The sequence below is a fragment of the Plectropomus leopardus genome, chromosome 16 (genome assembly GCF_008729295.1).
Source record: "Plectropomus leopardus isolate mb chromosome 16, YSFRI_Pleo_2.0, whole genome shotgun sequence".
Lineage (NCBI taxonomy): Eukaryota > Metazoa > Chordata > Actinopteri > Perciformes > Serranidae > Plectropomus > Plectropomus leopardus.
The window spans coordinates 5,473,252-5,496,127 of record NC_056478.1 but is presented as its reverse complement, the minus strand read 5'-3'; the positions used below and the strand labels follow the sequence as shown (position 1 = coordinate 5,496,127).

General features: G+C 40.9%; 1 protein-coding gene across 1 annotated transcript; it reads right to left on the bottom strand.

Moving 5' to 3' along the window:
• Positions 1-1,142: 1,142 nt before the first annotated feature.
• On the bottom strand, positions 1,143-22,463 carry LOC121955080 (bromo adjacent homology domain-containing 1 protein). The gene is given in 11 exon segments (XM_042502867.1): positions 1,143-3,065; positions 5,182-5,273; positions 6,860-6,939; positions 7,075-7,234; positions 7,505-7,863; positions 11,274-11,595; positions 11,597-12,722; positions 12,724-12,826; positions 12,829-13,008; positions 21,881-21,999; positions 22,340-22,463. Coding segments are annotated over 11 exon segments (2,739 nt in total). The 5' UTR covers positions 22,348-22,463; the 3' UTR covers positions 1,143-2,875.
• Positions 22,464-22,876: the final 413 nt, after the last annotated feature.

Genomic DNA, 22,876 nt, shown 5'->3' with positions numbered 1-22,876 from the left:
CCTCACTGTTTCCTTCGCTACGAACACACACACACACACACACATATAAATGACACACATTATGTTCCCACCCCCGGTAAGATATTAGTGGCTGGAACAGAAAAAAAACACATTTTTTTGTAATTAAGGAATGGATTAGTGCAATATAATAAAGGGAACGAGGGCAGAAGTGCTGACGAGGAGGAGAGGTGCGAGGGAGGAGACGGGGACTCGGCTCGAGTGACATCCTTTGGTTTATCTTCAGGAGAGGGAGGAGGAGGGAGGAGAGAAGTGGTGTGGATGTAGAATTAAAACGGGCAGAATTGACATTTCAGAGACATTGCGACGTTTCAGGACGCAACGCGAGCAGCTAGAGCACAGCAGATCTGTGACGTGTGAAGTGCACTGTGTTTCTAAACCAGTTTAGAGCTGCAACTATGAGTCCATTAATTGATTAATAATAGATTAGAAATTAATCTGCAACTATTTTGATACTCAGACAACCATTTCTTAGTTCAGTTCACCCCAAAATCAAAAATGTATACTTTTTCCTCCTACCTGTAGCACTATTTATCAGTCTAAACCTTGCTGTGAGTAGTTTAATTTAGTTGCTATGACGACAGCAGCAAATGTAGATGCAGCAGCCAGTAGCTCCTCAAATCCTTGCTACTTTTTTTGCTATATTTTTCTATTTTTTATTCTGGGCTGGATGCAGCAGACCGCGAAAGGATCTCCACCAATGGCATATGCCGAGCGGCCAGTCAGACCAGAGGGGAGAAATGAAACTGAAAGCACCGGACAGAGAAAGGGAGGAGAACCGGCATCAGGGCGAGGCTGACCCGAGAGCTGTTCCTCTACCAAACCTTCTTCTAGCTGATGTCCAAACACGAGAATAAAATGGATTAGAAGTGATTGAGCCTGACTCAGTGCACAACTTCACAGAGACATGGTTAACCCCTAACGTCACGGATCAAGCTGTTGCACTGGATGGGCAGACCTTGTTCGGAGCCGACTGGACACAAGACTCCCATGCAAATTTAAAAACTCCACTTCAGGAATCGTATGATGCCATCAGCAGCAACATGCACAAGAAACCGAACGGTTTCTTGTGCATGTTGCTGATTTTAATCAACTCATCCTTCAACTCCAGAGATGCAGCAGGATCAAGAACAAATTATGATTTCATTTTTTAAACTTAAAAAAAGACTAATAAATCTACCTTGTACCTTCATGCAGGAACTATTTTCCTTCTACAAAACTACACCCACCAACCATTTCACCGCGCAAAAGAACGCGTGATTTACAAGCAGTATTTTGTCTTAATGTTATTTTTGAGCACCACAAGCTGAGCGCCATATAATTCCATTATTTTGAAGAGAAGGCAGATATCTCTACTCAACTCACACCAACACTACCTAGTCTAGTAAGCAGCACTATAGGTAAGAGGAAAATATGTATTTTTAATTGGGGTGAACTGTCCCTTTTAAGCAAAAAAATGCCAACATTCGCTGCTCCTAGTTTTTCAATTTTTTTTATGACACTAACAAAACAATTCACTGATAATGAAAGCAACCATCAGTTGCAGCCCTAAACTGGAGCATTTTGTCCAGTGTTCATGTTGTAGCCGTCAGTCAGTCCGTCCAACCTTTTTCTTGGAGTTACAGTACGCCTGTTCTGTGTGTGGTGAGACTAGCTGCCTAAAGCTCTACCTGCAAGTCATAAGGCAAGTCACAGGGAAAATATGAGGGAAAACAAAGAAAAACAACAAACGATGGCCCTCGACTTGATAACCTTCACAGGGCTCAGGAGCGAATCGGCTCCTCAGTAAGAGCGTTCTCTATTGGACCATTAAGAGCCTCTCTAGAACCGGGTTTCTTTAAACCAGGACTGTGGCTGTGAATAAAGTTAGTTTGAAAATCCACTGGGGCTTTAGTCATGTGTGTGTCTTCACTGATATAATCAATTTAGAGCCATTTTTAGTGTCCTGACGAAGAGTAATCGAAGCCCAGCTCTAGAGTTTGGTGAGGACGGGTCCGTCTCACAGACCCCGCCTCAGGTACAGTATTTTAGTTTGCGCAGAGCGTCACTCGAGATGAAAATGTTTCTGTCAGTGTCAGTGCGCTGTGGCACAAAGGAGAGAGGACGGGCGAAGAGAGCACCGCTTCCCCTAAAGCTGCTTGTTTGGTTTGATTGCCTGAAAGCCTCCTAAAAAACCATCACACATTTATCCATTTATCCACACTGACAACACTCGCTCTCCCACTCTCTCGCACACAAAAACACACACAACCGAGACAAACTCAAATCAGGAGAAATAAGACGACACTCTCCATTAGCTGCTCCTTCACCCCGGCTGGTTGAACACCGTTAACATCGAGCTGACAGTGCAGGCTTGTGTTCCCCCAGAAGCACCTTAGCGCCGGACCATTCCTGAGCCACTGGCTTACAAATGGAACAAACATGATTGTTGTGCTAAGACGCTTTGGGGGAAACGCGGTCCTGACAGCCGCCCAGTTCAGCCTGGTGTTCAGCATTCCTGGCAGGCGAGGGGAGGGAGGACGCACACAAGCCTCCGCGTCACCTCAGACTGTAGCTGAAAAAATCCAAGCTGACGAATGAATTCCTCGCTCTTCCAAACCAGGAAATATTGGTGCTCTGACTGACATGGATTCATCTGTCGCATCGTATCCCCGCTGCAGTCATCTAAAGGGATCTGTGCTTCATAACTTTTTGCTTCATCTGTCCCTCCTCAAAAACCAGCCCATCATCCCCCTTCCCTCTGATCGTGAGCGTCCCCAGTAGAAAAGACAGGGGTGTTCAGTCCCCCCCCCCGCCCTGTGCAGGAGGGGGCGCCATGTTATGATTAATTCCCGGCAGCGACACTCCCGTCTACCCTCTACTGCAGGTTCTTCAGGATGCGTCCGTAGCGGAAGTCGTAGACGTGCCGGCAGAGGTACACCAGCTCGGGGTCGACGTCTGTGGGCACACAGCGGTGGGAAGGGGGGGCGAAGTCGGGGCGGCAGGGCACCATGCTGGCGCTGCCGGGTGGGGCGCCTTCGGCACGCCGCTTCACCAAGGCACAATATCTGGAAAAAAAATGGAATAAAATAGATTTACCACCTCACAGTTGCAGTCACAGTTTACACCCGTGTCTGTCCAGATTCATACGCAGCTATAAGAGGTGACTTGTTTTATCTTTACACCTCGTCTGCACTTTTGCTATTTTTAATGGTGTTTTTTTTTAATGTAGTAATTTTAAGTAAATTTGCCTTTTATATCTTACCTCTATTATGTTTTCATGTTGTACTGCACTGTAAAGCAGAGTAGCCCTGCTGTATATGTGCTGTAGAAATAAAGCTGCCCTGCCTGGACAATGATTCAAGTACGGACGCTGCTGCAAAGCTGCAAATTCTGAAATCCTGATGTTTCACAGTTCACACACATCTTCAACACACCAGCACAGAAGATCCCTACAATCAGTTTCAACATGGGCACCGAAAATGTCGCCACTTCAGTATCTGACCACGTCTCCTTCTGTTCCTGAGTTATAGCAAAGAATAATGTGCAGAAAAGTGTTTTAGCAGAACATTATAATGTCAAAGCTGATGTTTCACCTTTAAGATATAAAATGTTACAACTCTGTAATTTTATTCTGATCGACATTTGTGTGAAATTTTGTCATAATCAGTGTACGAATTCTTGAGTTATGGCCCACAAAGTTCAAATGAGTTCATCCTGGAGTCTATGCGGACATTTGTCCCAAAGTTAGGGAAACCTTTTCAAAGCCTAAGATAAGACATTCATAAGAATGCGACCTAGGGTCAAAGGTCAAGGTCACTATGACCTTGACCTCTGACCTTCAAACACCCAATTCTAATCCATTCATCTCTGAGTCCAAGTGGACATTTGTGCCAACTTCAAGTCCCTCAAGTCATTCTTGAGATATCATGTAGATCGAGCCAAGGTCACAATGACCTTGACCTTTGACTACCAAATTCTAATCAGTTCATCCTTAAGTCCATGTGGATGTTTGCGTGAAATTTGAGTAAATACCTTACCTCCTTAAATATCAGGTAGAAGGACATGAGGTCACAGTGACCTTGACCTTTGACCACTATATTCTAATCAGTTCAACACTGAGCCCAAGTTAGTATTTGTGCCAAATTTGGGGAAATTCCTTTCAGGCCTTCTTAATATCACATTTCATCACATTCATGAGAAATATATGGACGCAAGGTCACAGTGACCTTGATATTAAACCACCAAGTTATAATCAGTTCATCCTTTAAATCAAAGTGGATGTTTGTTTGTGCTCAAGGCCTTTTTTGCAAGGTCAGAACAATCTTGACCTTTTACCACCAAAATCTTATCAGCTCATCGTTGAGTTGAGGTAGATGTTTATGCCAAATTTAAGAAAATTCCCTGAATGTGTTCTTGAGATATTGTGTTTACAAGAATGTGATGGACGCAAGGTCACAGTGACCTTTGACTACCGGTTATAAACCAGCTCATCCTTAGTGAACGTTTGAGCCAAATTTGAGGGAACTCCCTCAAGGTCATCTTCAGATATTGGGTTCATAAAAATAGACAGATGCAAGGTCACAGTGATACCAAACTCTAATTAGCTCATCGTTGAGTCCTCGTGGATGTTCGTGCCAAATTGGCGATCCTGAGATATCATGTTCACAAGAATGAGATGAATATGAAGTCACAATGACATTGAACTTTAACTACCAAATTCTAATAAGTTCATTCTTGGACATTTTTACCAAATTTGAGGACATTCCCTAAATGTGTTTTTGAGATATCTATCTGCTATCACTGACATGAAGGCATAAAAATCACAGGTTGCACTCTCAGTCTGTGGAATCTGTGAAGAAATCAAGTGCAAATTACATGTAAACTTCATGCTCTGCACCCTGATTCATAATAAATCAAATAAAATGAATGAATAATATCTGAAAATGATGTTTAACAAATGTTACACGGTCCCCGGTGTTTCCTCCAATTCATTAACGGTTGCAGTGTCACTGATGTGCGATAAGAAAGTCAGAAAAACAGGCTTCCACGAATCGCAGAAGCTGAGGTGTTAATTAAAAGGAACTCAACCTCTTTAAAAGCCTTTCTGCTAATGTCTATGGCTTGGGTGTATTCCTGTCTCTGAGTGTGTGTGTGTGTGTGTGTGTGTGTGTGTTTACTCACCTACAGTACTGGGCTAGTGGGAGAACGTAGCATCTGTCTTCTATGCAGGCCACACTATTTTCATCCTGATGCCGAGAGGCGAAAATCTCATTCTGAAACCAACAGTGGGTGTTCAGTGTCACATCAACACAAGTGTGTCCTACAGAGGCGGCTGAGTGCTGAAGAAATGACAACACTTTTTTTTAACTGTGAGCGCAGAGGAGGCCGTAATTGTTTGTGTGCAACAGGACTGAGCCTCTGCGTGTTTTCCGCCCTACGTGCCGCCACTCTCGAACAAAAAAAACAACAAAAAATACTCTCTACTCAACACAAGCTGTAGACGTCGGCTGTGAGTAGAAACATGAGTAGGGTTTCACTTTCTAACGGTGGAATTGCTGTCCTCTCGTACTCTTTGTTAAATAAAGGTGGCTGAGATATCATCATTTGGCTCTAAAGTGCTGCCCAACTTTCAACAGTTTCGGGGCTGCTGGCAAAGATAATGATGCCTCCAGCAGCTCTGACTGCTGGTCCTCCTCCTCGCATATTATTTTCTTCACCATGCATCACCGCCCGCTTATTATCACTTAGAAATATTAATCGACGGGTCAATAAGATCTCACTACCCTCACTAGTCAGCACCAGAAATAGTCAAAAAGTCAGTTAACCCTTTGAAACCTGGACGAACATCAGTTTTTTTGTGCTCATCCAGATGCTTTTCACAACTATTTTACACTTTAAAACCTGAGCAAATTGTTTAGGTTTCTTTCGAAAAGATGTGAGGAAAAAGAGGCAATGACCAACTTGGCAAGAAATGACCCACAGTTTGAAAGAAATTAGTAAAAGAGCGCAAGAATTACCTACATTATCTAAAAAAATTTAAAATAGAGGGGATGATTATTTGATTATTATCCAGAAAATAGGGAAAATGTCCATAAAATTAAATTTATGATTGTATTAATTTAATATTTAATTTATGTCACAGAAAAAAAATTAAATAAAATATATAAAATCTGGGAGAAAGTGTTGGGGTCGACTGATGCTGGTTTTTCAGGGCCGATATTGGTAAAAATTTTAAGTAGTTCATGAGGCCGATAACCGATATGCATTTACAATAAAAATGGAAATCTTTCTGTCAATATTTACAATTTGGAACATAACAAACTCCAACACAAAACTTTGTTTAAATGCGTTTGGCATATTTTTAAGCGAAACTATGACTAAGTAACGAACAGTCCCTTTTCCTAACGACCGAGGGAGGCCGGTGCAGCGACGGGGTGCACACGCAGAACGCCGAGTCCAGTTAAAGTCCGACTAAACTGTTTACGTGACGGAATAGTTCGACTTCCAGTCGCATTATCTGGATGCATTAGTCTGATTTTGAGAAGTTCGACTTTGATTTCAGTCTGATTAACATATTTATGTGTATTTTAAAAGTCCAGTTTTAGTCACAATAACACAATAATTCAACTTTCTCTAAAACCATGTAAATTTACTGAATGTTAATTATTTGATCATAATAATATCATTAAAAAAATCGTGTAAAATGTACGTTTTTTTCATCTTAGGGTGATGTGAACACAAATTGTGCACATCTCCACCTCACACAATACTTAAGTTTTTTGTTTTTAACAGCAGACACACAGTTATTCAGTGTGCTGCTGCTGTCTTTCCACAAAGCTGTCATTAAATGGAGCCTCACCTCACAGTGTGTGCTGGGATCTCGGCCTCCCTGTGTGTGCTCGGGTCGGTAGTACCAGAAAAGGCTCATCATCAGCTCTCCTGAGGAAGGAAATACACACACACACACACACCACACACACACACACAGAGGTACAGGTCAACAATCTTGGCCATATGTCCCCTCGTCCATCCGCCTTATCTATGCATCATCTCCCCCTTCCTCTCCTCCTTTACCAGTTTTGGGGTCCTCCCACAGCGCTGATATCTTGGCAACATATGGGAGGGATTTCTTCCTGGGGCCTGATCGCAGCAGCACAGTGTCTCTGACGTGTATCACTTCTCCGTCCCTCTCCACTCCTTCATAACACTGCCGCAGGGCCGTCTCATCCTCTCCCTGAGACAGACACACACACACACACACACATACACACACACACCAAAAGGACAGACATAATTCTCATTATAGAGACAAAAAGGAATCTGTCACACGAGGAGTGCGCGGTCAAAACACAATTATCTTCTCCCACCAAGAGCTGCTTTTTCCTGCACGCCAGCTGCGTGGATGCTGCAGTTTCTAGCAGCGGGTTTTTATCAGGTAGAAGAACTCAAGAGGAGCGACAAAAAGCTGTCTGATCTTCATCTTCACTTCTCACAAACAACCTACCGCGATGAACACCTCCCTCTCAGTGGGCATCCCAACGGGCCGCCAGCCGTTGGTGGCGCGTCTGCGGCTCACTCTCTTCTGTTTGGTGCCGCTGAGGCTCGGCAGCAGCGACGGCTGTTTCTGCGGCAGCCGAGTGCGGCCGATGGACAGGGAGCCGTTGGAGGGCTCGTTGCTCTGCGGGCACTCGGTGGCCAGCTTTAACCGGGCCTGAGGCTGGTCCCGCCCCGACAGAGGGGTCAGCAGGTGGGGTTTAGTCTGCGTGGAGGTGGGGACGCTGGAGAGAGGACAGCTGGAGATGGGCAGGGACGGGGGGACCAGGAGGGAGGGGCTGTGGTCACCCTGAGGGGAGGAATAACCCTCTGGAAGAGCAAAAAGAGGAAAGTTATACTTTTAAATACACAAGAAAGTAAAAAAAAGATCAAAGATACAATGTGTGAACGTGTTCAGGGATGTGATTATACTGAAATACTACACAGACGGGAGATGTAATGAAACAAATGTACGTGGAAAGAGGTACAAGAAATAATCTTTGTAGTTTTTTTCCCCGCCAAATATTATTAACAACTTAGACAAGAGATGGACTGTTTTTTGGTTGTTTTTTCCTTTTGTTTTGTTTTGTTTTTTGTTTGATTGTTTCTTTTTGTCTTCTTAATAATAATAACAATAAATAATAATAATAATAATAATAATAATAATAATAATAATAATAATAATAATAATAATAATAATAATAATAATATTATAAACTGTGTTTGTATACCACTTTTTGTGCAAAAAATGCAGCCCAATGTGCTCAAAGTGAAAAGAAATAGAAGACATAAAGACATAATAAACCTGCATGTAAAAGTGAAATTTAGATCAGAGTAGAAAACACTGAATGCATCTTCATATGGATAAAACCCATTTGATAATTCTAGTAAAGTAAGTTAATAAATAAGGATAAAAATGCAATGCACAGAATGCATAAAATATTGGAAAATAAAACCTACTGAGGTTATTTCAATGAAAAACAGAGTGTATAAAACAGAGTGTATAAAATTAAAATTAAAAAAAACAAGGAAAAAGATTCAAAAGAGTCAATTAAGGATTGGCATTTTCTTAATATCACTATTGTCGGTGTTGTTACGGCCCCACGGTTGCCCTTCGCTGTCGTGTTTGTTGTTTCGGTCTGCTGCCTCTGCTCTGTCTCCAGGTAGTTGGGGAGGAGTTGATTAGAAATGCAGCACACCTGAGCCGGCGGATCACAGGAGGCTCTAAAGCAGACCTGCACACTTATTCTCTGGCCTGCAGACTGCTACAGATTTGTTTTTGTATTGTTTTGCTGACTCACATACCCGTTCACACTCACACACACTCACACACACACTCACACAGCATGCACTCTGATATCCACCTGCAACTTTCGTTAACTTTATTGATTTACTTACTAAAAAATACTTTGCCAACTATATGTGTCGTCTCCCGCTTCGTCACACACTGTTGAGCCAGGTTGTGACAGTATGAATCATTTTACAACATATATTTAACATATAATTACAATTTATTTTTTGATTTATTTGATCCTACTTTAATGCTAAAAACAGAAAATGACAAAGGTGTGCTGTGCTGCTTAATGTAGACCAATTTTAATTCCAGTAAAAACTTAAATTTAAAAAAATGAAGGACTAAATGACATCATCTCGCTCTTACACAGAGAGTCCACAGGTGTCTCACACTTCAATTTTATGCCTTTTAAGACCTTTTGAAGATACATTTTTCACCTATATTTATACTTTTTACATGGAATGTACTGCTGCTGTTTTTATTTTTTGTCTTTCATGTATTTTATGTATTTTATGTATTTTATGGTGAAACTGAAGGCAGATTTTCACATTTGTGGACAATAAAGTTTTCATATTCGTAAATATAAGACTTCTTTTTTTTTTTTCTTCAGCCATTGCAGGTAAGCATAAATTATAAATGTTTTTTTTTTTTTTTTTTTTTTTTTTGCAGAAATCTAGTTATTAGAGTGAGTTAGGTTAACCTACATTTTGCCAACAGGTGAAGTGCACATATTAAGTAAAAAAACAGTATCTGGTTCACTGACTGATGTGTGTTTAACAGGTTAATGTTTTGAATTTATGTATGTTTTTTGGGGGTGACACTCAGCGGATTCACCTCGCCTGTTTAATGTTTGAAAAGGTTACTGTGTCATAATGACAATAATTGGAGACTGTGAACAAACTGATAGAAGGATCTGATGAGATTTGAATGAATCAGAATCGAATCTGACAGGATGTGGGTGCTTCTGTGACTTCCTGTGCCGACCGACGGCTGCTGGAAAAGTCTGAAAACTGCCTGACCTGATCGCGGTCTTTTCTCACGTACTCCTAATGCGGCGGCCTGTAAAAGCAGCTCCAGAGTTCACACTTATGACATATCAAAGTTGAGACTCATCTCTCTGGTTTCTGGCTTTGACAGAGAGCTCATGTTCACAAATACTGATTTTACTTTCTTAGGCTGCTGAAATAACATACTGGGATTTGTAAATTAGTTGGTGTTCCCCTTTAAAGTTGCTGCTTTTGGGTATAACTGACATTAAAAAAAAAAGCAAAGTGCATGGTTTCCTTGTAAATCAGCTGAAAAACAAACCTGCTCCTTTTATCTTAATCATAAATCCAACTATATATAACACAATTAATACGGAAAATATCACATATAACCCACAAGCTCCTTATCAAGGAATATCTAAGTCACAGCCTCAAGGTACGGACACTTTCAAAGCTACAAAAACAAAGACAACAAAAAACAGAAATGTTCTCACTTGTTGGGCCACACAACCAGCCCGAGGCAAACGTTTAACAACAAAGGACGCTTTCGTTCTGGAAGTAATACCTCGATTACACCGGGATAGAGGTTTGCTGAGGGCTTAAGATGAAAGAATCAAAGGAGTGACAGAATAATGAACCTGAAATCAGCGGGAAAACACACTCCACCTGCTCCAGATCTTACTGAAAATGCAAAGTTGACTTGTTTAACCCTTGGAAACCTGAAGATGGGATGATGAAAAAGAACTTACCAAATGTTTGCAAGAAATTACTGAAACGGTACAAGAAAATTACTGGGAATTGTTTTTAAAAGTAAAAAAAAAAACAAACAAAAATGAAAATGACCAAAAAGGGATGGGTTTTTTTTCTGTGGCATAATTTTAAATATATAATTTGGTTTGATTTTTTTCCAAATCACAAAAGGGCGATGAGCAACTTAACAAAAAGTGGCCCAAAGATTTGCAAAAAAAAAAAAGTTACAAGAAAATTACCGGAAAATAAAGCAAAATAAATAAATGAATGAAATAATAAATAAATAAATAGTAAAGTGAAAAAAAATAAAATGGCCAAGAAAGTGCTGATATTTTTCTGTAGCATAAATTTCATATTATATTATATAAACTATATTATAAATACAGTTTTCTGAACATTTTCCCCTAGTTATTTGATAAACTCTTATAATCAGGATTCAGGATTATTTACTTGTCACCTTTTATTAATTTTTTTGCAGTTTGCAGGATATTTCTTGCCAAGTTGCTTCTTGTATTTTTCTCACGTTTTTGATTTTCTGAGTTTTTAAAGGTTAAAATGCCGGTGAAAGGCGTCTGAATGCACCACAAGAAAACTGATGTCGATCCAGGTGTTAAAGGGTTAATCAGTACTTTACTTTTTCATTAAGCGTCTGGATTTTGAATTGGTTGATAATGACGATAATAATCAGAAATATTTAAACGTTCACTCACCTGTTTTGATGCTGTGTGTGCATCCAGTGCATCCAGTGCTGAACGAACACCCCCTGCTGGTGACTGGAGGCATCGCTCTGTAGGTGTAACCGCTGATCCCGCAGGCGTCGCCGTAACAGGGCGACGCCACCGAGTTACAGTAGGCGGCGTGGGCCAACCCCGAGCCGTGGGACACCCTCGGGTCCAGCAGCTTGGAACCAGTCATCCGACTGGGGCATAAACTGGGCGGGGCAAAGTTCAGAGGTCGCGAGGCCAGGCCCGCTGACGTTGTTCCAGTGTGTGTCGGGTGGGCGATGTGGACGTAGTAGCTGGAGAAGCAGTGGGTCGGCGGTGCAGAGGCAGGGGTGGGGGCTGAGGGTCAGAGCCGTGTGCGGGTGGGAATGCGTCAGAGACGGTGAGGTTACGAGGCACTCGCGCTTCACAGGAGGCATGGCTGAGCCGAGCTGCTGATCGTCGGATTCTCCGTACGGTTGCTGGCCGAGGAAGAAGGCGAGACGGTGGCAGTACTCCACCGAGCCCTCCGGGGGGCAGCAGTAATACGGGCTCAGTTCGGTCTCCAGCTGCTCCTCCTTCACTTGCTTTAGCGGATACGCCAGCATGCTGCGCGACTGGTATCCCGGTTTGGTGAGTCGATGGGTGCAGCTGCCGGTCTCCCACTCCACTTTGGCCTCGAAGTCCGCCTTCTTCCTGCAGGCGTTGCAGCCGCTGTGCAGCGGAGCGACCTTTTTCTTCTGCTTCTGTGAATGCCCTTTGTCTTTGACTCTGGAGTGTTTTGGGGTTGCGACAGGAGCCTTGCAGTCCGACGTGACGGTCGCCGTGGGTTTCACTCTCTGTTTACTGGTAGCAGAGGAGCTGGTTAACTTCAGCAGGGCGGCAGCGTTGAGTCCCGCCAGTCGTCTGGGAGCGGGGGCGTCCAGACTCTCATGACTCATCCCGCCGCTCTCTGCCCGGCTGGCTCGGGCCTTCTTGACCTGCTTTGAGCTTTGGCACAGTTCAAGTTTGTGAGACGCGGAGGATTTACTGATGTTTCCTCGGGAAGCCTTCAGACCTCCAGGGACGCCGCTCCTGGTCGGATTAGCGTCCAGAGGTACCCCTCCGTTTGTGGGCTCTTCCTGTCTGCGGGCCTGTTTAGCTGCCGCCGGAGGGTCAGAAGCTCTTTCAAACAGCAGACTGTTCACCGCCTCCGCGTTGAGCGAGGCCAGTCTGCGCTTACGAGGTTGTGGGACGTGACTTGGGCTGCTTGACTTTGATTTGGTTTTTGGTAATGCCTCTTTTCTTTCACTGCTTTTCCCTTTTCTGGGTTTGAGAGATAAATGTCGGCGTTCGTCCTTTTGCACTCTTTCTTCAGAACTCTGTGCACGGATGCTTTCCTCCAATCGCGTAAGCAGGACGTGACAGCTGAGCCCCTCCCCATCTGAAATCCCGGCCCTCCCGCGCAGAGGATACAATCCTGTCACGCTTCTTTTCGCGCCTCCGGTCGAGTTTTCTGTGCTGATCTGATTTTTCCGTCCGCCCTCTTTTGTCGTTCACCTTCTTGGCCATGTCTTTCCTTTTTTGATGATCTCGCTTATCTTCTTGGTCCTCCCGAACCGCAGCGAGCGCTCAGGCCAGGCGTCGCCCATATTGCCACCATGTGGCCAAAGGGGGGAGTTGTCCCACCACTCGGCGCTGCCGTCGCTCTGCCCGAGGGAACCCTTCTGCCTGGCGTGAGTCATCACATGCTTCTCCGCAGAGCCTAAAAAAAAAACAAGTGGTCAAAACTTGTTCAAAATCGCCAAAAAACAACCAATAATCAAAAGACCTTTCCTGGGATCAGTTCGGTTTATTCCTGTCAGCTGCAGGAATAACAAACACTGCGACAGAAAAGAGACCTATTAGCACGTTAACGTCAAATTAAAAAGGTTTATACAGTCCATGTTACTGACAAAGATTTTATAAATGTTGTGATAACTAGGGCCGTACCCAACTCAGAATCCTACAAGTCGAATCAGATTTCACTGATAAATACAAATATCCGACTATTAGTTTAGTTTTCCATATTGCTTTTTCCTTCTTTCCCCCCTCAACATTTTACCCTCGCTTTGTTTAAAATCATTTCGTAAATCTACTTATTTCCTGCATTACGTGGATCAAGTTGCTCTTTGCCTTTTTTCCACATTTTTGAAAGAAATCAGACCAATTTGCCCCCGATTCAAAGGTTTAAATACTTGTTAAAGGCGTTTGAAAGCAACATAAAAAAAGTGACGTCGCTCCAGCTTTCAAAAAGTCTTAGTATGTATTACTTAGTATCTGATCAAAACAAGCTTTTGTGGTACCGCCCAGCCAAAACTCACACAGAAATAAATAAAAAGATCTGAACTTTCCCTTTAAAATCAGCATGCAACACAGTTTTGGCCATTTTAGAACCACATTGATGCTCAGGGCGGACACTCAGGGAGTGGCAGAAGTTTGTATTATGGACCAAGAACGGACCTTTAACATACATAAAACATTTTTTAATCGCCATGACTTAAAACTAGACTCAGCTTCTGTGGTGCTGACAGTAGTGAGGCACAAGAAAAAATGAAATCAAGCGGGAAACAACGAGCATAACAAAGATATCGACCGGCTTACATAAACCTTCAGTTTAGATAGAAACGTCTGATTCCATCCATAAAGAAGTTTAATGATGAGTAAACGCAGCCGAATGGTTTTGTGTTCACAATGAATTGATTTAATCATATGGCGGCCTCTCAGCCATTGTGTGCCTGTTTGTGATCCTCTCATTATATCGGGGTTTGTGTGTGTGTGTGTGTGTGTGTGTGTTTATGTAGCAGAGAAGAAACCGATGCACTCTGTCATTCATTCACTGACTTATCACCGAGTTTGCACACAGCATGCAAATAACAGCTTGTTAAAGCCAATTGTTTAGTCTGAAATGTTTAGTCTGAAAGGAAAATGTCAAAAGGGCCTCGCTGCAATATTTAGGAAAATAAGACAAATAAACAAGACGACTAAATGCGTATTTACTGCAGGCGCGTAACAGTGTGAAATCAGTGTGTAAGTATCCGTGTAATGTAGAGAAAGAGGGTCTCACGCATACGTCTCTGACACAACATACGGTGAATATTCCCTGAGCGCGTTGTGAAATCAATTAGCAATTAAACTCAATTAGCAACAAATAATTAGCTTGGGACTATTTGAAAATAAAAAAAAGTAGTGAAAAAGTGTACTATGGTATTAATGTTAACTGCTGTTAATGTAGAAGGATTAGATTAAACAGAAAATATAGAAAATATCTAAAAATATAGAAAATATAGCAATATATTAAAAAATAGAATAATACATAAAAATAGAATCTAATATATAAAAATAGAATAATACATAAAAATAGAATATAATATAAAAAAATAGAATAATACATAAAAATAAATAGAAATAAAAATAGAAATAAACTGGAATCAGCTATCAACCTCTTGTTTAAAAGCTCTGAGCATTAAAATGCATCCCATCGTCTTTGTAGCTTCCATGTTTACGACCTCAAAGCACATTGATACATAAAGTCAGAAGAACGACTTCCCGACTCGGAAACTACGACCGTTTGACATCACATGCATGCAGCACGAGCTCCTACACGCTGCATGTGCCTAACCAAAACCCAATTTATCACGTTTATGACTAAAAAAACTTAAACACACAGTGCTGAGCTGCATGTTAAATCTTCATGCTCCCAGCTTTCTGATAATGTAAACCACTTCTATGTGATGCACACTGTTGACCTGCTAAAGATCGCCCGTCCCCTCTGAAGAAGACAAAATATGGTTTGCTCAAAGGAACGCAGGCGAAGAAGAGGTTAAATAACGTCCATATACAGACCATAACTTCACTTATGTGTTTAGGGAAATGGTAACACAGTGTATTTTTATACTGGAGCTTGAGTCATAAAGATTTATTGTCTGCCTTATGAGACGGGTAAAGATCTGCATTTAAATACGCACAAGTACACACACACACACACACACACACACACACACTCAAATCTGCACTACAAAGAAAACTATGTACCGAAAACAGAATTATGCATTTTTCACCATTCAGATTTCCTTTCGTAAACTTTTTCAAACTCACAACAGCTTCTTCTCCTGCAGACATACTTCCCATAATAACTATAATCAGTTAATGAAATTACCAGTTAGAGAGGAACTACAAACCAAATATTTTTTTATTTCCTCTGAACACATAATTACCAAGATTCTTGTTAGCGTATAATGTTAATATAGTTTTTTTTTCCAATAAAATTGTGAGGAAAAACTTTTTTTTTAATTATCTTGTATGTGTCTGCTGGGGTTTTAAAAGTTTGGTAAATAAGATTTTTTTTTTTTGGACATTTTGTTTATTTGGGTTCTCTCCACACAAAAACTATCATAAAGTCAACTTCAATTAGGAAATTTTACAGACTAAACCATTTTTCCATTTTTTTAACAGTTTTAAAGCAACAACATAAAAGCAAAAAAAAAGAGAAAAACACAGTTTGTTTTTGAACTGGAGCTGTAACTTCATAATTCAGAGGCGTCTGCTCAGACTGGCTGCGTGCGGCTCTGGTGCAGATTCCTCTACAGTGCGAACTTATTGAAGACGGGAGATTTTGGCCCAACCGACGACTCATAAACAATCGAAGCCAGACAAGACTTTTCAAACATGTTTGATTTCGTCTGACTGTGCTCGTGCAGCGTGAAGGCGGTCCTAAGACTGAGAGAGATCCTGGACGTAGAAAATTCAAAATGTAGCTCCAGGGTGAATGAAACTTAAAAAAACAGCTTCCTTAACTCCCATTTCTATAACAGCATTTCAAAGGAAATGACAGCAGTTACTATCATTTCTTTATCATCCTCACAGAAAAAAAACAACTTGTGATTTTAATGGAAAAAAAAGTTTTAAAAGTCCCATACTGTAAAAAGTTAGACTCCTTTGTCTTTTTTTAAATTATAAAGCAGATATTGATGCTGTATCTATAAATGCTGTATTCAACGTCTTAATCCACACAGAAATGCACACAGCTTTATTCAGAAACCGTGGCTTTAAACAAACTTTTTTTCTATAATCAACAAAATTTTAGTCAACTGAAATTGACCAATTCATTCATTCATCAAAAGATACGTAAATAACCTCCAATAAACGAAATCAGCACGGGTCACTGAACTCTAGCTGGTAGCGCTGTGTGTCCATCAAAGCATTTTTAGGAAGTAAACTCTGTCTGCAGGTATGTGGAAAACCTCGTTGTAATATTGTTGTAATATTATCTGAAATAAACCACGCACTGTAATGCTTTTCCACACTCCAGAAATTCAAACGAAATAATGTTATTGATGTTTAATATCTTTGAAACGCTGCTTTTGAGAGATAGACTCACTATTTTGTAGCCCAAAAGCGAACACGGCCATCGTGATGCTCCAACCAGCGTGATCGAGTCCCTTTCAGACGCTTTTTTAATCCAGCCTCGAACTGCAGCAACATTTTAGTGTGAAAATCTTACACTTGATGTCTTCTGTGATTATTTATCCGATATTCGATTAAAAATCAGCGCTGAAAATGTAAAACGCTGCACTCGTCACTGTCACCAGCCGTCCAATCACAGCAAGACCAACTGTGGTTTTTAAGCTGCTAAAAGAAACACTTTAGAGACAAGCACACGGCCTTCATAAAGTAACCCCAGCAACTGTCCGACGAGTGAGAATTTGTTTTCTTTTTAACAATATCGTCCTTATTTCGACCACTTTAAAGTGAAACATCTCTGAAACTGTCTCTGAGCACGAGACATTCAACCACTGAAGACTTAAAGGTGACTGTAAAAAGTTTAGCTTCTCTGATGACAAGAGATTTACATAAAGTTAAATAGAAAAAACATCCACATAAATTCCTCCAGCAGCTCCTGTACAGTCATAACGCTCCACACTCACGCTGTGTTTTTACTGTTCGAGTAGAAACCCAAAATACTAGCATTAACAGGAAAATAAGCCTAATATGGACAGATTAACACCTTGAAAGAAACAAAAGAAACCTCTGCAACCATTTTTGGGAGCGTGTTATTAGCGACAGCGTTGTTTGGCGTGTGATCTCTCAGCGCGTCCCTCCGTCTCTGCCCCGTCAGAGGACGACCGACTCTGCGCTCCTCAGACGAGATGTAATCCGTTTTGCAGTGTGACCTTGCCCAGCTGAGACTGAAATTCAATACCAAGACTGACACACTTTAAAATCCAGCCGAGTTTCACTTCAAACTCTGAATCCAACAAAAAACAACTATTCAACTTCTGTCCCAGAATCTGACGGATGAATGATTTAAATTACCTAAAAAAATCATTATTTGTCTGCTGATTTACATCTAACCTTGATATTGAGCTTTTTTTTTCTTTTGAAAAAGATAATTTTCAAACAGCAGCTGTGGGTCACTGCTAAAAAAAAGTGTAGGAAAAGGAAACACTGGGGGAAATAACCTGTGAGATATTATCACGGCTTTCTCCGGCAATTTGGCTCTTTAAACACAGTCAGGCTCGCTGATCCTCAGGAAGTAATCTCACATTTACGGGAAGATCAATGACCCCGCGCTCCGTCTCTAATTGGTTAGAAAACAGAGCATCAAACACCGAGCGCTGCACCAGGATACTTCTTTTTTTAATTACTTATCGGGCTTTTATGGCCTTTATTTGATAGGACAGCTAGAGAGTTGACAGGAAATGCGGATGAGAGAGGGTGGACATGCAGCAAAGGGACACCGGTTGGACTCGAACGTGGGGCCGCTGCGACGAGGACACGTAGCCCCTCACCAGGATACTTTTTAAAAACGTTTTCATCATAATACTCGCAAGATCTCCCAAAACAGTGGAGACGATGTGTGTAAAACAAGCAGCTCAGGTCGGTTTAAGTAAGAATTCAACAGAATCGGGACAAACTGAAATTTAACAAACATCCACAGACTGCATTAATCTCTTTGTACACTGTGAAATTACAGATACATAAAAGTAACCATCAAAACAAACTATGAATATTTCATGCACTAGACTCCAAATTCAACTAAAAGCATGCTATTTAAAAAATAAATATAACCCAACACTGCAGACAAAGTGCCTCATGAATGATGACTAAGTAATTTCACTGCTGCAGACAAATTTACGAAGTCTGAAAGAATTCGGAATAAAATTTCGAACGTTGTGCTGAAGTTGTGGCTCCCGTGATCTCATTTGTTTGGACTAAAGTCAGAAAACTCGGCCTTTTTCTCATCTTGACGTTCCAGTAAGATCGTAATAAAGTTTTCCGTCTTGGCTCATGCAAATAGTAAAGTTCAATGACGTGAACGTCAACAACCAATATCTGCGCTCTCCGCAGCGCCAGTGCACACACACTCCTGCAGCGTGAAAGAGGGGGAGAAACTGTCTCAGAGTCTCGGTTTCATTTAGTGATAGAGGAGTAATGCTTCACAAAATTTACACTTTGGTTCAATACGATAAAGTGACTTCATGGTTTGGTACGTTTTTGATACAACAAAAAAGAAGACATGCATGTGAAATGTTCTTGATTTTTTATTTTATTTTTTGTTATGGCATTTTATGTTAATGTACTGTAGTAATATGAACCTATACCTGAGTGACCCATCTGCTGGGGGCATAAAAAACAAAAAAACGCTCCTTATAAAATGCAAAATGTAGCATTAGAGATATAAACATACTCAACATATTATGTATATTTTACACTTACACATATTTTAAATATAAGAGTGAAATTGAAGCATAAGCCACATCTTTTTATTATTTTATATTTTTGCTTACTTCTTATATTCAAACTTTTTATTTTACCCTCTATAGCCTAATTCTCTATGCTTTACACCACAGCGACTGTCATGAAACCCAATTTCTCCCCGAGTATTTCCCATTCTGAATTTATTGATTTTGCTCGTGAAATACAGAAAACATCTTTCAAATGAGAAATTCAGAGACAAGAACTGCTCACAACTTTAAAGCCATAACTCATATCATAAAGGATCAGACATACTGGCTTAAAAATGTGTCACAAGCCAAAAATTTAAAGTTCATAAAGCCCTTTCAGCCGATCAGCAACATGCTACACACGCTGCAGAACAAACTCAAACTCTGCCGGTCGAGATCACTTTCATGCTAAAATCATAACCGTGTCATGAGTCAACATTAACACCTTATCCACACTGCATTTCCTTTGGCGCTGACTTAAATAACAGACTTTTCCACTGCTTGACTTAAAAATCATTGACAGAATGAAGTAATATTATTCTAAAAACACAGAAAACACTGATGGATCTCATGATATACAACTTTACTTAAGCAAAAAAAAAAAAAACAAAAAAACATAACCTACTCTTTTCACTGCCTTCCTCCCCTCTCTCGTGAATTTCATAAAGTCCTTTATTTGTTGATTTTTCTTTAATTCTCCAAATCAGACAATCTGAGATGGATAAAAAACACTTTTGGTGGAACTTGCAGTGGTGTGTGTACACACAGGTACACCAGGTACACATTTCTTTCTCTGGTTTACACTAAACCCGCCTTTCAGCCTCTGAAAGATAAAGGAGAGTATATCTACTTCCTCCTCGGTAACCTACCCATCTACCCAGCCAAAAAATAAAAAATAAACTACCACATTATCCATCCAATCAGCAACACGCAATACACCGTGAAGACATCATCTCCAAATCTGCAGCTCCAGATCGCTCACATGCTTCAATCACGCTCACCAATACGAACACCTGTCAATCAACCTCTCACCCACCTGAAGAGTTCGTCCTTCAACTTTCAGGTAGATAATGAAATAAAAATAAAAAATACATACACTTCCTCTTATCCTCTCCCTCCCCTCTCTAATAAAGCAGCTAAATTGTTGAGTTTTCTTGTGAAATAATGAGGGGTGTAACACAGTATTATAATACATTGTTTCAGTAACACTGTATTGATACACAGACACCAATATCGACTTTTAACATTACATAAATAATGAAAGTAAGTTATTTTTTGGTAGTCCAGTACAAAAATAAAATCAATTGGTTTTTTCAGTCCACTAGGTATATTTTGCTGGAAAAAAAAAAGATTTAAGTGAGAAACTATTTTAAACTTTATCTCATTATATAAAACACATTTTTTGTTTGGGGACATAATTTATAGTTGGAAAAAAGGGTAATAAATTGCAATGTATCACAATATGTGTTATTGCATATCGCAAAAAAAAAGAAAAATTACAATTACATTGTATTGTGCCTTAAAAATTCAGTCAGAGGTGATTGGCAAGCCAAAAAATGCTAAAATCAGACTCCTCAGCCAAAACGAACACCTGTAAATTAACACCTCATCCACATGATTTTCAAGCTTTCCCCCTTCAACGTCCAGGTGGAGCCATCCAAAAAATAAACAAAATACACCAGTGTGGATTTTTTAAATAAATGAAATAATTAATATTAAGGGGGAAAAAATGGCAGCCCACAAATAATTAACAAATAATATAAATTGCTTTAGTCCACTAGGTATATTTTGTTGGGGGAAAAAAGATTGAAACTTTATATTTTAAAGTTTATCTCATTAGATAAAACACGTTTTTCTGTTTGGGGACAAAATTTATAATTGAAAAAAGATAATAAATCGCAATATATCGCAATAGGTGTTACGAACACTCTGCATTTCTTAAAATGTTTTTAAAATTACAATAATTTAATTAAATTCAGTCAGAAATATTGAATTAGCTTCATTTTGAGGTGTCACAAGCCATTTTCTATTACAAACCACCACAATATCCAGCCAATATACAATACACCTTCCAAAAAACAGCTCTTTAAGTCCAGATCACTCACATGCGACAATCAGGCTCATCAGCCAATCTGAACACCTGTAAATTAACACCTCATCCACTTGATTTTCAAGCCTTCCTCCTTCAACTTCCAGATAGAGCCATCCAAAAAATAAACAACCAGCCGGGTAACCAATGGGATCAGATTAACGCTCTAATTTGACATTTTTTCCATGTCACAGCTGGTGACAGACAGCACGAGGCACGCTGAGGTTTGATCAAGATAAAAAGGAGAAGAATTTCAAACATTAGGTCAGTGTTTGTTTGTTTCCTTCAGAGACTTGCACCGCAGCCGCGAGCTTCACCACCATCCGCAGGAAGCTTTGCATGCACGCATACCTTTAACGCACACATTCACAGGCGACTACACGGGTAAACACATACATACAGTGGCCGAGCGTTACAGTAGGATGGATACAGTACAGCTTGACGTAGCTTGCCCATCTGAAGTAGCCAGCCAGGCTCTAAATATGGGCTGGAGAGGGGAGGAGGAGGAGGAGGGGGGCTACCCGAATACACACACCAAACACACCAAGCAAAATAAAGGGCAGTCACCCCTCCTGATCACATTTTCGAACCGGATTACCGACACGGTTGCGATCCCGGTCCCGGTTGCAGGATCTGGCACGTAGCAGCAGCCCCGTGTATCGCTTCTGGTGCACGAAGCGAAAAAATGGGTTGTGCGCTCCTCTCTGGACGGCTGGGCAGTCGGAACAACTTCAAACATTCAGGGCGAAATAGCAACAAAAAAAATGGAGCTGGTAACTTACACGCTTCCCTCACAGCACAGCCGGGAACCGTCGAAGAAATCCGGTGGTGAAGGTGGAGAGACGAGGGGGGGAGGAAGCCGCCGGACTGGTGCGATGGCAGAGCTCCGTAACTGGGAGAGCTGGGGAGGAGTGGAGAGAGAGAGAGAGAGAGAGAGGACGGTCGGTGGTGGCGCTGCCTGCGAGATGTGTGTGTGTGTGTGTGTGTGTGTGTGTGTGTGTGTGCGCGCGCTCTTCCTGGTTGGGCTTCCACCGATTTGCAGAAAACTTAATCTGAACCAATTGCCAAACGGACCAGCCTCGCTTGACACCCCCGTCCTCCAATGACGGACAAACAGCTGTTTATTGCTAAGGCGGGGGGGTCAGAAACTAAAATATTTGCAGTATATCCGAGGTTAACTTGCGCTACATCACGGCCGATGGATGTTACTGCCCCCCCACCACGACGACAGACAGCCTCACCCTGTCATTTGTCGTGACTGAACCGCGACCAGTCAACCAGCAGACGGTTAAAACACGTCCGGAGACATTCATGTGAAGCAGGAAGGCGTTTAAGACCATATCAACAGTGTCCCATGTGGTGCGTGGGAGATATGGTTTTTAAAGGCTTCACATTTAAAAAAAAAAAAAAAAAGTTATGATGAGTTATGGGATGTAAAGGAGAGATGAAACTCACTTTTAAACAGCTATATTAGGTCGGAATGGGAGTCTTTAAAAGACTCTGATACAATATTATCACCATACTTATACAACATTATTGCAATTTAAATATATTGTGATGCATTGCTTTTTAAACTGCAAATTACGAAAAAAAAAAACTGTCAAAATCTGTTTATATTTAATAAGATAAAGTTTTCAGTCACTAGGTTTTTGTGCCTAAATGTAAGAAAATGTTAGACACAACATTGTTAAAATGTAAAGTACATAATACTGCCAACATTTATTCTGATGATTCTGATATAATATTATCACGATACTTAGATCACGATACAACATAAT